This window comes from Acomys russatus, chromosome 26 (genome assembly GCF_903995435.1).
Source record: "Acomys russatus chromosome 26, mAcoRus1.1, whole genome shotgun sequence".
Taxonomy (NCBI): Eukaryota; Metazoa; Chordata; class Mammalia; order Rodentia; family Muridae; genus Acomys; species Acomys russatus.
This window is the reverse complement of record NC_067162.1, coordinates 37,284,152-37,299,156: the sequence shown is the minus strand read 5'-3', so window position 1 is coordinate 37,299,156 and position 15,005 is coordinate 37,284,152. Positions and strand designations below refer to the sequence as shown.

The 15,005-nt window shown below is 41.3% G+C and overlaps 1 protein-coding gene across 1 annotated transcript in view; it reads right to left on the bottom strand.

The window, feature by feature from the left end:
• Cntnap4 (contactin associated protein family member 4) overlaps positions 1-15,005 on the bottom strand; it is a 288,717-nt gene that overhangs the window by 95,880 nt on the left and 177,832 nt on the right. The window contains exons 8-9 of the mRNA XM_051168839.1: positions 13,345-13,606; positions 4,248-4,397 (exon numbers count right to left, since the gene is read on the bottom strand). Coding sequence (XP_051024796.1) covers positions 4,248-4,397; positions 13,345-13,606 — 412 coding nt within the window. The remainder of the gene's footprint in view (positions 1-4,247; positions 4,398-13,344; positions 13,607-15,005) is intronic.

Here is a 15,005-nt window from a genome sequence, read left to right as displayed (position 1 = left end):
CCTTGTGTTAAATACCTCTGGAGAAGACACATAAATGACCACGGTGTGCTGCTGTTCCAGAAGTGAAACACCATTTCGTGGCAGTGTGGCCTGGTCCTCGGATACCTGATGCTTGCTTTACACAGGGAACCTGAGTGATCCTGAGCTCTAGTTAGCACCTCCAGTTTGTCATGCATGCTGTGCTGCCGGTCAAAAAGATGCCATAGAGGAATTTATAGAAATTAGACACTTGACTAGCCCTCCCCCCACCACGGAGAACTGAGATTTAAAATGTATGGCTTATAAATGATCAAAGCTGAGGGGCATCCCGCGGTGCTCTCTGAGTTCCTGAAATGCACTCACATGAAAGAACGGTTACAGGAAAAGAGAGCAGGAAATGGGTAAATAGTGGATCTTTTGTGTGGCATATGGAGCTATAGCCCTCCTTCCTGACAGCCGACTGGACAGGCACTCCGAAGACTGCAGAGTGGAAACAGAACCTAGGCTGTTGGGGCAGACGAACTCTTGACTGTAGAGTCTCGACAGCTAGGTTAGCATGGCTGGGTTCTGACACCATCACTTTGAACTTGCGGTTGAGTTTGGAGAAAAACAAAGGAGAATTTATGGAAGTGTTTCTCAAAACATGGGAATTTTTTTTTTCTAAAAATCTGGATGATAAACTGGCAAAGAACCAACTGCTTCACCTCTACATTCCATCTAGACAATCAATTCCCAGTGGTAAAGGGAGCCGTGTCCACACAGAACAATAAGGTATTGATGGTGACCAACAGTGACGTGATGGTGGAGAGGGACACAAGCTTTCAGCTGGAAATTTCAAGCATGTGTTCATCCCATTGCTACTACTAGCCTAACAGTCAAGACAGCACAGCACCTTAGGGACCCCTACCTCACCTCTTCCCCAAACACACCTTTGCCAATGATCCCCAGAGCTTTTCAAGGAAAGATGTGGTGACCATTTAAAACCCTCTGCCTTGAACATCCTGGGACACAGACTTCCCAGTCCCCAAATCCTAAGAAATCTTCTTTCTGGACTGAACCTCTCAACCGGGCCCTGCAAGCATGAAGCCAATCCCTGAAAATGTCAGTACAGCCGAGACCTTTCAGGGTATATAGTAAAGGGACTTGGGGTTGAGGTTTCCCTGTGAAAGCTCCATAAAAAATCTTTTTAGGAATATCATAAATGGTTATACATTTATAAGGAACAAGAAAATAAAAATGAACTCTAAATCAGGTAGTGGCCATCTGGGTTCAACCCTAGCGGGACAAACATGTATGATAAACTTAGTCCTTTTTAAGCAAAAGTAAGCATGAGAAGATGTGAATTTTTAAAGTGTCATTGTCCTTGGTTAGTGCAATAGTAGTAAACATGGAACCCCTACTCTGATCTAGCCAATGGACAGGACATTCTCCACAGTTATGTAGAGAGCAGGGACTAACTCTGACATGAGCTCTGGTGCCCCATATTTGATGACCTCCCCTTGGTGGGGAGCCCTGGTGGCACTCAAAGAAAGACTAGGCAGGCTATAAAGATGAGCCTTGATAGCCTGTGACTATAAAGTGGGGGAGGAGGTCCTCCTCAGACATGGACATAGGGGAGGGGTGGGAGGGAGAGAGGAACAGGAGGGTACAAGTGATGGGATAACAATTGAGTTATAATCTGAATAAATTAATAAAAAAGAAAACATAAAAAATTAATTTAAAAAATGTCACTGGACAACAATGAGGAACAGAGAGAGTCAAATCCCCAGCATCCAGATAAGAATCCAGTCATGGCAGTATGCATGCATTTTACCTAAGTACTATGGAAGGATCATTGGAGCATGCTGGATGACAGACAGCCTCTCTCCAGGTTCAATGAGAGACCATGCGTCAGGGGAATAAAGTGGCGAGCCATAAGACAGGATGCCTAACATCTTTCTTAGACCTCCACACATGTACCAGTGGGTACCTGCCCCTGTATACACATGTGTGGTGTGGGTGTGTGGGGATAGGGTGGCATATGGGCACTGCATTCACACATGCATGCACACAAATACACAAAAATCATCGGTATTCTTTCACATGTAGATATGACCTAAAACATGGACAATAAAGGAAATGAGATGTGGGGTGCACAGTAAAGCTCTGTATAACCTTGTAATATTTCAGTAAATCTCGGTGTAACCAAACCATTTTAGAATAGTATAGAGTGTGACAATGTTTATCATAATAAACAAAAATTACAGCATGCATGTATTTCCCTCTAAAATGTTACAGGGTGAATAAACACAATAGCTAGAGAAAATGGATAAAATAGCCAAGTGTTACTAAATTTGAACATAAAGGACATAAAACACTGTATGAAAGACAACCCTATTTTCATGATTTATTAACAGTTTTATCCAGACTTCTAGTTTTATTTTGTATCCTTTACAACATGATTGGTGTTGCATGTTTTTTTTTTTTTTTAATTTTTAATCTCTTTCACTGTTCTAAATGTTTTCCTTTGGACTGAAAGCTCTGGGTTAGCTTTTACTATATATATCACTGTTGATTAAAAGACTACATTCCTATTGGTTACCATGAAAGCCATCATGTTTTTGTAAAACAGCTTAGACCAGAACAAACCTCACTCTGAGAAACAATTATATCATTGGAAATTGTAGCCTTCTGTTGTGTTTGCAGCAGTGGACTACAGAGGTTTCGTTTCTCTAAGGCTTTGTTTTAAATTGTGTATACACATATGTTTCTGTGTGATGTGTGTATGTGAGTGCAGGTACCTGCAGAAGTCAGGAGAAGGAGTTAGGTGCACGAACTGCAGTTATAAGTGCTGCTAGCAACCTTGTGGGTGCTGAGAACTGACTCGGGTCCTACACAAGACAGCGAGTGCTCTTAACCACTAAGACATCTCTCCAGCTACTTGTTTTTGTTGTCTTTCTTTCACATTTTCGTTTTGTTTTGTTTTGTTCCCTAATTTGCATTTAACCTCTGGTGAACTGGTCAGTGTTTTTATAACAATTCTTAGAAAAATAATATGCATCTTATTGGTTATTAATCAAGATTGAAAATCATTCTGCATATCAAAAACTGTGATTCTAGAATCACTTATGAATTTTAAGATTTATTTCAGCCAGGTGTCGTAGCACATGCCTTTAATTCCAGTACTCAGGGAAGCAGAGACAAGCAGACTGTTGTGAGTTCGAGACCAGAGTGATCTACAAAAAGCCAGTCCAGGACCGCTAAGGCTGCACAGAGAAACATCTTTTCAAAAACCAAAATAAATTAATAAATAAATAAATTTTATTTTAAAAAATGTGTGTGTGTGTGTGTGTGTGTGTGTGTGTGTGTGTGTGTGTACACATTAAAGGTATGTGTACACATCAAGTTCCCTGGATCTGGAGTTACATGCATTTATATGGAATCTGATCTAAGTTAAACCCCAATTCTCTAGCAGGGCACTCTTAACCACTGAGGCATCTCCCTGGCCCCAGAAGACACTACTAAACTTCAGTCAAGCAATTGCCAAACTATGGTAATAAAGAAAAATGCTATGGCATAGCTGAGTCTCGCAACTCAACTGTACTCCTTATGTCAAAGCGTCTAATGTTTTCATTACAGTTGAAAAAAAAAAAAACACTCATTCTCGTGCCCCAAGTCTGCTTTTCCAAGCATTTATTTCAGTCAACCATCTACAAGATGACTAAACACTTCATTTATTCTGGTTCTCTAAGGAAAAGGCTGATGTTGCTCTCCTGGTTTTATCAAATGCACCAGTATATTTGTTTTCCTTCAGCAAAGAGACTGAGTTGCTATGACTAATTATATTAAGTTATTTGTCCAGTGGCAGAATGTTGCTTTCTGCACCAGGCAGTGAGGAAGCAGTAAGGACACCCTAGGGGGGCTAGGAGTCGGATCAGAAAAACACCACGAAGATATCAACTCATCAAATCAGAAGACAATGTGCGGGGAGGGCCATTTAACGCTAGGAAAATCTAACAAGGCTTGGAGATAAGAATTGAAAAAAGTGACCTACTTAAAATAAATCCCTTTATAGAAACTGCAAGCATAAAGAAGCCTGCCTTGTAGGAATTCATTTTAGGTCATAATTTGTCATTTTGATCCACGCCCCATTTCCATGTTTAAAGAGAGTTAAAAATTAGTCCTAAGGGTTAGCACTGCTTGAAACATGAGCGATGTCATCCCCAAGACACAGAAACAGGAACACAGATATGATCCAAAGGGCCGCGTGATCTGACTCTTGTTCTTACCTCCAAAATAAAAGATGCCTCCTGAATTAACTTGCTCAGGCCCTAGCCAAGGAGAAACAGGGGTTACGTGGCCATCCACAACCACACTCAGGTGATTCCTTTTAGCAGACAAGGAGACAGAGTGCCATTGACCATCATCCAAGCTGGCACCTGGGATGAAGACACAGAGGAACACAGAAGCAGTGGCTTGTCAACATCAGTAGACACTTCAGATTGACTGCAATGCTTGCGTATACTATAGAACCAACTTACCTGAGGGACACATTACAAGACACCCATGAATGCCTGAAACCCAATATATACTGTGTCTTTTTCTGCATGTACATAGCCACGGTAGAGTATGGCTTCCAAATTAGGCATAGTGAAACAGCAGTAACTCAGAGTAGAATAGAAAAATATACCGTAGGCATCATTTAAGTCCTATGAAGTGCTTGTTTCTGGAATTTTCCATTTACTATTTTCAGACCATAGTTGACCACAGTAGCTGAAGCTGTGGAAAGTAAAGCCTAGACTAGGAGATGCCATTTCAATTGTCCCCTATACCAAGTGTTAAGGATGTGCCTTTAATCCTACTATATGGGAAGATGGGTGATAAAAGACTTTGAATGCAACCCAGGCAACAAAGTAAGTTGAGGGAAGGAGGGAGGGAGGGAAGGACGGAGGAAGGGAGGGAAGGACGGAGGAAGAGAGGGAGGGACGGAGGGAGGGAGGCATACAATCTTATGTTTAATCTATGTGGGATTCTTTTGAAACACATTTAGAATATAATATATTGTTTAAATTTCTTTATGGTTTGATAATTTCATGTAGGTATAAAATGTGTTTTAATTAAACCTATCTCCCATTCCTTCCCTTAACTCTAACAATCACTTTTCCTCCCAATGACATATGTCTCTTTTAGAAAACCCACTTAGTCCACTTTTTAAAAATATCTTATTAATTTATTCATATTACATCTCAATTGTTAGCCCATCCCTTATATCCTCCCTGCCCCCCCACTTGCCCCTACTCCCCTCCCCTATGACTGTGCCTGAGGGGGACCTCCTCCCCCTGTATATGCTCATAGGGTATCAAGTCTCTTCTTGGTGACCTGTTATCCTTCCTCTGAGTGCCACCAGGCCTCCCCATCAAGGGGACATAGTCAAAAATGGGGCACCAGAGTTTATATGAAAGTCAGACCTCCCTCTCCACTCAATGGTGGAGAATGTGCTCTCCATTGGCTAGGTTTGGGTAAGGGTTCAAAGTTTACTGCACGGATTGTCCTTGGCTGGTGTCATAGTTTGAGCAGGACCCCAGGACCCAGATCCGCCCCTCATAATGCTCTTCTTGTAGGTTTCCAGGACTCTCTGGATCCTTCTATTTCCCCATTCTCCCATGCTTCTCTCACCTAAAGTCCCAATAGGACGTCCTCCCCTCTGACTCACTTTCTTGATAAGTAAAGACTTTCATGGGACATGCCTCTTGGGCTAGTGTCTCAATATAAGTGAGTATATACCATTTGTCTCTTTTTGCTTCTGGATGAACTCACTCATTATGATAATTTCTAGTTCAATCCATTTGTCCACAAATTTCGGGAATTCCTTGTTTTTAATAGCTGAATAGTATTCCATAGTGTAAATGTACCACAGTTTCTTTATCCATTCTTCTATTAAGGGACACTTAGGCTGTTTCCATGTTCTGGCTATTATGAATAAGGCAGCTATGAACATGGTTGAACATATACTTCTATTGTGTGGAATATTAAATGGCTGAAAAACACATAAAGAAATGCTCAGCCTCGTTAGTCATCAGAGAAATGCAAATCAAAACAACACTGAGATTCCATCTTACACCCATCAGAATGGCTAAGATCAAAAACTCAAGTGACACCACATGTTGGCAAGGATGTGGAGAGAGAGGAACACTCCTTCATTGCTGGTGGGAATGCAAACTAGTACAGCCACTTTGGAAATCTATCTGGCGCTTTCTCAGAAAAAATGGGAATAGGGTTTCCTTAAGACTCAGCTATCCCACTCCTTGGAATATACCCAGAAGATGCTCTACCACTTAGTCCACTTAACTGCTTGTAAGTACATGGGCTTAATTTTGAAGTTGTGGTCAATACCATCCCAATAGGGTGAGATCTCTCTCTCTCTCTCTCTCTCTCTCTCTCTCTCTCTCTCTCTCTCTCTCTCTCTCTCTCTCTCTCTCTCTCCCTCCCTCCCTCCCTCCCTCCCTCCCTCCCTCCCTCATGCATTCTCTCACTTGCTCTCACTCTTTGTGCTTAACATACACAATTCTAATTAGGCTCAGAGGTTTATATAAATTTAATGTTACCATATTAAGAACCAAGGAGTTTCCACTAAAACACAGCCTCTATTTCTTCCTAAGGCGACACTCGTGTCACTGTCCTTCCTCTCAAAGGCAATTACAACTACAATGGCTGTGTCCAAGGCTAAACAAGAATAGGGAAGCTGAACTCTCTATGGTGGCTCAGCAAGTCACTCATATAACCAGAGAACATCCCGACCAGTAAGCAAAGCACCATGGCCCCGTGAAGCTCAAGGAGACACTTACAACTGCCTTATTATGCTGAGTGAGTTTCCCTCACAATCACTCTTTGAAAATACGCCAAAACTCTCTTCAGTCGCCCACACTGCTTGTCGTGGATGTGCTGAAACGGGCACAGATCCTCCCCAGGGTTGAAAGCACACTACTCTATCATACAAGAAAATAATATTTTCAGGATCCAACCCTGGATTGTTATATGAAAGGTACTCGGACACAGAAGGGAGGGAAGGAGGCAGGCTGGATACTTCATTAGGGATTTTCTGAGAAGAGATTCTACTTAGAAGATAGAGATGTATCTCTGATCCCCATGTGTCCTCTATCCTGTCCCATAAGAATGACTCCAATCTGTTACTCCTCCCTGTGTTGCCATTTGTTCTTAGACTTTGCTTTTAGAAACACCTATGCTGATAAAGTACCCATTTTCCAATCTATTCTACAGTGATTGTGAGTGAATGAGTGTGTGTGTGTGCACGTGTGTGTGTGTGTGCGCGCATGCATGCACATGTCTGTGTCTGTGTGTGGGGCAAGCATATACATGCCACGTCATGCTCAGGGAAGTCAGAAAACCTCTGGTGTCAACCTTCCCCATCTACCTATTTGAAAGTCTCCTTGTTGTACGCTGTGTCATAGGCCAAGCTAAATGACTGGCTAACCACCGGGGACTCTCCCATCTCTGCCCCCATCTTGCCATGGGAGCGTTAGTATTGCAGACACATGTTACCATGTCTGGCTTTATTAAGTGGGTTCAGGGGTTCAGACTCAAGCTCTCACTTTTGTTCCCTGAGTCCTTTATCCAATGACTCATCCCCCCCCCCCCCCCGCCAGCCTTGATTTTGTTTTCTTCTTCAGCTGCAGAGTTCCATATGTAGCCCAAACTGATTTCAAAATTGTAGCCACCCTGGCTCAGCCTACCAAGTGTTGGTATCCAAGGTGCGTGCCACCTCATCTGGCTTGCATAGTGATACATTTATGTCATATGATAAAAGGAATAACTATGTTATCAAATGACACATAAATAGAGGTGTAGGGACTGAAGAGACGGCTAGTGGTTAAGAGCATTGTCTTCTCTCCCTGAGGACCAGGGATTGAGTCCCAGCACCCACATGGGACTTCACTCTCCTCTGTAACTCCAGCTCCTGGGGATCTGATGCTCTCTTCTGACCTCTATAGGCCCTTTAGGCATAAGGTGTACAGGCGCACATACACACAAAACATCCATACACATAAAATAAAAACTGGAGATGAAACATTAAAAAACATAAGTCTACAAAGCTTTGTGTTCATGCTTGATGGGATAGCTTTGTGTTGTTACTGTCTCTAAAAGCTTTATGTCTGCTTTCATGCAAGTCCTGCAGAGAGCCAGTGCTGGTCCAAATCATGCTTTGTGTAAGCAGTGCCCTGGGCATCTGCTGACTGGGCACAGGACAGAGTTAAACCAAAGGCTGGGGGAGGCCTTTGGAGCCCTACTTTCAATTAAGAAGCCAAGTCAGATTATGAACAAAAGATTGGCAGGACAACCCTCTCTACACTTTGGCACAGTTAACTGCATCTATTTAACAAGCCAGCAGGTTATGCACCGGGTCCACACTTTCAGAGAACCCTTTAGAAGGCTGGAATTTTGTGTAATTGACATCATTTATGTGTGGAGGAGACTTATTGCCTGCCAATAGCATGGACTGCTCAAATTAAAACATGAATATCCCTAATATATTTCAACTAGCCCTATCTAGTAGCTCGGACTCTCTTTCACGTACCTGCCTTTCAGTCTAATAAGAAGGGTCCCCTTTCAAATGCCACACCACTATTAAAGGAGGAAAAGAAGGGATCATGTACTTTGTACTTTTCTCCTTATTAATTATATTACCTTGCTCAATTCTAGTGCTACTTTATTAGTTATTTTCTCATCACTGTGATAGAATACCTAAGAAAGGAAAGGTTTAGTAGAGCTTGAACGAGGGCTCAGTGGTTAAGAATGCTTGCTGCTCTTCCAGAGGACCCAAGTTCAGTTCCCAGAACCTGACCTTAGTAGGTCACAACCTACTGTAACTCTAGATGGCTTGACATCCTCTTCTGGCCTTTATGAGTGCACACACACACACACACACACACACACACACACACACACACACACACACTCACATCCTTTTTTAAAAGAAAAAGGGCTGTTTATAGCTAGAAGGCATGGCATGACAGAATTCCTGAGGATAGGAATATGTAGCTGAGATTATTTGCATCCCAGTAGAGGATTAAACAGCCATCAGATCCAAAGTTGGGTAGAGTTATAGTCTTCAATGGCCCAGACCCAATACCCCACTTCCTCCAGTCATGCCTCCAGCCTCAAAGTCTCCACAATCCAAACACAACCTGTACCTGGGGACCAAGACTCCTAAGCCATTAGCCTATAGAGGTGAAAAGATGTTGACATGCAAAGCATAAACAGCCATCACTCATAATTCCTTTTCCATGCTGGGAATCAAGGCCAAATCCCTGAGGTGGCAAGTGCCCTACCACTGAGCCCCACTCGTTACAGTTTCCAGAGTGAGTGTATTGTTGCTATATTAATGAAGTAAGGTTTGCTATAAGGCTATCGAGTGATTGTTCACAGGTGCCATTTGGTGTTTTTTATGTATTGGGTAATTTACACTACAGTGGGTATTACCCTTGTTTTAAGTATGGAGAAAAAATGAAGCCTCGGAAGAATAAACAATGGCTGCAGGTGCTATCCAGCTAAGCCACAAAAACAAACCAGAAACCCTTCCCTGACTCTAAAACCCACAATTCACTATTCTTCCCATTAAACAATCAGCTCTGAGAAGGGGAGAGGGCAGGATGAACAACGCAGCATATCAGGAAGCTGAGCTCTGAGGAACTGGATGGCACACAGGCCAGGAGAAGGCCCTGGAACCATCCTGCTTACATAAGTAAACTCCCAGAGTGCACTGTCAACTGCAGTCAGGAGAATTGAATAGTGAATGGAAGTATTCGCAATTGCAGATGGGGGAGAGAATACAATTGTTCTGGAAGCTTCTTTTCTTCAACCCAACCCGTTAATCCCTGTCTCAGGCTCTAACCACATCACCACACAAACTGTAGCAGAAAAGGAGACATTTTTATCTGCTTTCTTCTTGGTAATCTCCAGGCCTATCATAAACTACTGGAGAAACGGTCCGGCAGTTTAGCTGCCCTCAGCCTCTGCCGAGACTGGAACAGCCATCTACGAGGGAAGATGGATAAAGAAAAAAAAAAAAACTAAGCCTGCCACTTAGGGTAGATCCTCTGCAAAGGTGCAGAAGGCAATTACAAGGATGCCATCACTCAAGGAACCACTGGAGAGTGGTACCCATTCCCAACTATACCTCAGCACTCTAAAACTCACCAGGAATCCTACATTTACTATCGTCACTAGGCAGAATTAAGGACCCAAATCGCCAGATAGCTCCTGTCAAGGTGAAAATATGGGGGTCGTTGGTGACTATCACTTCAGTGGAAGGCGGGAGTTTAAAGGTGACAGGTTTACAGTATGGAGGGAGGAAGAGTCTAACAAGGAAAAGGAATGAAACAGAACTGAAAAATACCTTTTTTTTTTTTTTTCTAGGCAAGACATACCAGGAGGGCTGTGCCTTTAGACGAACACAAGGATTGGAAATATCTATCAAAACAGCAGACATACTTCAGATATCACATGCAGGCTTCCGGCAAGCAAGTTCTGCTGTAGGGCCGAAAAGCTTGTTCATCGGACTGATTTTCACCGTTAGGCAAAATATTAAAACCATTGTAAGAACCTCAGACTTGACAACAAAAGATTTCATTTCAATAAGAAAAGGTAACTACATTGTCACATTAGGCCCTTGATGACATCAGGGCTGGGTTTGATTTGACATCTCCAGCAATGACAAGAGCTGAAAATATCTTGTGTCAGGAGGGATTTGAGAGCACTGATCAAATGTTCCATGATTCAGGCTAATACACTAGCATTAATATTTCAAGGACAGCTTAGGCTCACATAATATTTTCAAATTCCAGATGATAATTTGTCGTTGGTACATTCCATTACAAATTTAGCCTTCTAATTCAAATATTTGCATAATCCAGTTCTTTATTCATACAAGTTAGGCCTTTTTAACTATAAAAAGTAAAAATATTTTGAATTTTTCAATCCCCTAAGACTAATAATTTATGTTTAATAACTCTGAGCATTTAAGCCATCCTTATATCAATGAAAAGACGTAGTCTAGTGTAATACCCCAAGTGTCCCCAAATGGAAGGTCACTTCTTACAGGAAAAAAAAAAAAAAAAACTGATTGGGGCACTCAACTCACAATTAAGTAATTTATTTGTAAATAAAAACATTCATTTGAATCACTGAAATTCACAAAAAGTAATGTATATAATATAACCCGCCTGGAGTTTACCTGATAGTGTTTGACAACCAAATCAATTGCTGAGTTATAACGAATTCAAATAAAGCGATGGAAGACTGTTGGATTGATATTACATGATACCAAATATTTTTATTATATAAGGATGGCTTAAACTTTCATAGTAATTAGATATATAATTTTGAAAAAAAACCGGAAAAGCAAGAAGAGAGAGAGTTGGGAGCCAGATTTTGCTACTTGCAGTGTAATATATCTTACTACGCTGACACCCATAGTTAGGCTCCTTATTATAAGCTATGAAAATAGTCATATAAAGTCACATGATAACATAATGAATTACGCTGTGTCTATATTCAAACGCTCATTTAGCGATTTTAAAATCACTTAGGGTGTTCTACGCAGTGCTGTACCCAGTAATTTATTAACGCTGTATTCCTGTAGAGGTTGGGAGTGAGTTAGCTTCATGCAGCTCACTACAGTAATGCCGTGCTGCAACAGTTTCTTTAAGATGTTGAAAATTAGGGTATGGCTGTAACCACTTCAGAGGATGTCAAGTACATCACAGTGCACGACACACTAATGACAAGCTTGCATTTTTAGGCTCTCATTTCAGGAGCCTCTTAATTATTTATAAGACACTGATTCATTTATTTCTCTTTGTCCAGACAACAAATCCACCATATTGAACATTACATAAGAAGCCACAGCACAGTACCTCAAAAAAAAAAAATTATAATTAATGCTGATTTTCCAGCACTCCAACTTAAGCTGCAGTGACACAGGAACAGGAAAATATGCAAACAATCAGTCCCTGTGCTGCTTGGCCTTATGCCAACTTGACACAAGCTAGAGTTATTACAGAAGAGGGAAGCTCAGTTGAAAGCCTGCCCCTAACAGATTAACCTCTCGATAGGTTTGTGGTGCATTTTCTTGATTGATGATTGACATGGGAGGGCCCAGCCCATGTGGATGGTGGCCCTGGGTGCTCTCAAGAAAGCAGGCTGAGCAAGGCATGAGGAGGAAGGCAGTAAGAAGGTAAGAAGTACTCCTCCACGGCCTCTGCATCAGCTTCTGCACCCAGGCCCCGGCCCTGACGTCCTCTGATGGTGGACTGTGATACAGAAGTAAAATAGAAGGAAAGCTCTCCGTCTCCTAATTCCTTATGGTCATGGAGTCTTGTCACAGCAACAGAAACCTAACTGAGCTCCATGTTGGCATCAATCTGCACACTCGTCCTTCCTATTAGTTTCACACTCTATTTTAACTTGTCTCATTTTTCCTCCGCCAATCATATTCTATTAATGCTGCTCATAGTTAATATAGAGGAGTAGTGCAATAGCATCTATAAATTGTTTTTAAAGATCATTTATTAAATTAATGTAGCAATTTACCCCAATGTGACCTCTACCTGCCAGGAGTGGATGCTACTCTCTCTATATATAAAAAAAATGTAATGGAGATTCCTTGTTGAGAGCTATATAATTTTAATGAAGAGACAAAAATATCCCTCACCCACAGCTCTGACCTAGATTGAACATTAATTTTCAAGACACATATAAAGTCAGCTTAATTATATTACCTCTAATTGATAAAAAAGATACCATATGGCAAACTAATGTGGAGAACTTTGGTGCCCAAATGGCAACATTTGCACAAATCTTTGCCTCTTTAAAAATATATCCCACCATTGCAAAGTACATTTGCATATTCATGTAAAATGACATAGATAGATATAGATGCCAGTGTGGCCTCCACCATGCACCATACTAAGTTGGAAAGTAGCTGTTTAGCGATCTAATTTTTCACTGAAAGACATTCAGTTAACTTATTGGCCTGTTTTCAATGCTATTTACTTTTCCCCAAAACCCATTTCCTCCCACTAGGTTGATGACTTGTCTGAGTTGGTAAAGGGTCATGGATGGAAATTTCCACTGCCTCGTCATTATCAACTATGTTAATAAGAACTTTGAATACTAGAATTATATTTAGGAGAAAATTGGAATCAAGTTCCTCTTAGAAAGGGTACTGATAATCTTATTAACTCAAGTATCCATTTATTAAACAAATATTAATTTTTTCGGTTACGCATAAAATTTCTGGAGGAGGGACACAGAGATAATGAAATCTTTCAAATCCATATGCTTTGCCCGCAGGAATACATTTATTACCTGCTGTGATGTCACTGGGTGACTTTCCTGGCTGGTGGAGATTCAGTTTCAGTTTCCCATCGCTGAGCAGGAGGAGGAGACTGCCCGAAACCAGCTGGAGTTCACAGAAGAGCAGGAGTCCCACCTTATTCCATGTTCGGAACTGAAAACTGGCTGAAACAGCTTCCTCTTTGGATTGTGCCGGGAGTACCAGGTAACTCCTGGAGCTCAGAAAAGTCAAAGGCATAGACTGCGGTGGTGAACAAGAAAAGGATGCATTTCCCTAAGGACGAAGGACAAGAAAAGGCATTCAGCTCGTTGCCCTCCATATACAATGGCATTTAAATGCTCATAAGGTCTGATTATTAGTCTTATATCATTCTAGTCCGAGAACAATTTGCTATTACCATGAAGGTTCAAATCTTTACCATTTATCTTAAAAGTTCTTGTAGTATGCTGCCAGGTTTTCTCATGATTCTTCAAGCTTTGTATAGACTTGCAAAGTCAATGAAATCAACTTTGGTGAGGAGAATAAATATTGGGAGAAAAATCTTGGCCAAACAAATAAACAAACAAACAAAATAATACTGTTAAAATGTGAACTTTTAGGCAGGCACAGTGGTGCACACCTGTAATCTTAGCACTCGGGGAGGCAGAGGCAGGCAGATCTCTGTGAGTTCAAGGCTACCCTGGCCTACAAAGGGCATCCAGGATAGCCAAAACTACACAGAGAAACGTGCCATCTCGAAAGAAAGAAAGAAAGAAAGAAAGAAAGAAAGAAAGAAAGAAAGAAAGAAAGAGAAAAAAGTAAAGAAAAAAGAAAAAGAAAAAAACATCAAAAATTTGAACTTTCACTTTATACAGCTTTTATGTTGCAAGTTGGGTGATATGTTATAAGCTTGAGAGCACAAACTGCTAACTGCTAACTGCTAACACATAAACTAACCTATAAACTGAAGGGAATTTTAAGACTATCAAACCCTGTGGAGATGGGAGCAGTGATCAGTTGCAGTTTGGTCCTATGCTTAATTTGGGTAGCTGTCCCCTCCTGCCTTACACATGGCACATCCCCTTGTGCACCAACAGTGGGGTTTCATGACACAATGCTGTGTAGAAACATTATTTAGAATAAACTGCACCCACATCTGTCTAGATTTGCCTTTAAACTATCTCCATTTAATAAAAAAAACTAACGAAATATAAAATCTTTACTGGATGCTAGGAACACACAATGAGCACGAATTCACAGAGAGCTAGGAATGGAATCGTTTCTGTGATAAATATTCTTGTGATGCTCTTTGGGATTTTCTGCACAACATGAGATTCAATTTACATATTTTGAATCTTAAGCAATGTGAGAAATGAATAAAAATCTATTTACATCTGCATTTCATTATCAGAATAGTAGCATTAGAAACCATGTTTCCCAGAATTTCAAAAAGTTCTCTCGAAACCCGGAATGATATTTGACAATCAGAAGTAGAACATCCACCATTTTGCCCCAAAGGTGTTGGGGATCCTGTACCATGAAGGATGAACACAAGCTACAGTGACACTCACTGCTTGCTCGCTGGAAGAAAGACCAGGCTTCCATCATCCAGAACCTATGCAAAACACACACACACACACACACACACACACACACACACACACACACACACACACACAGGTTTGGGACTGGG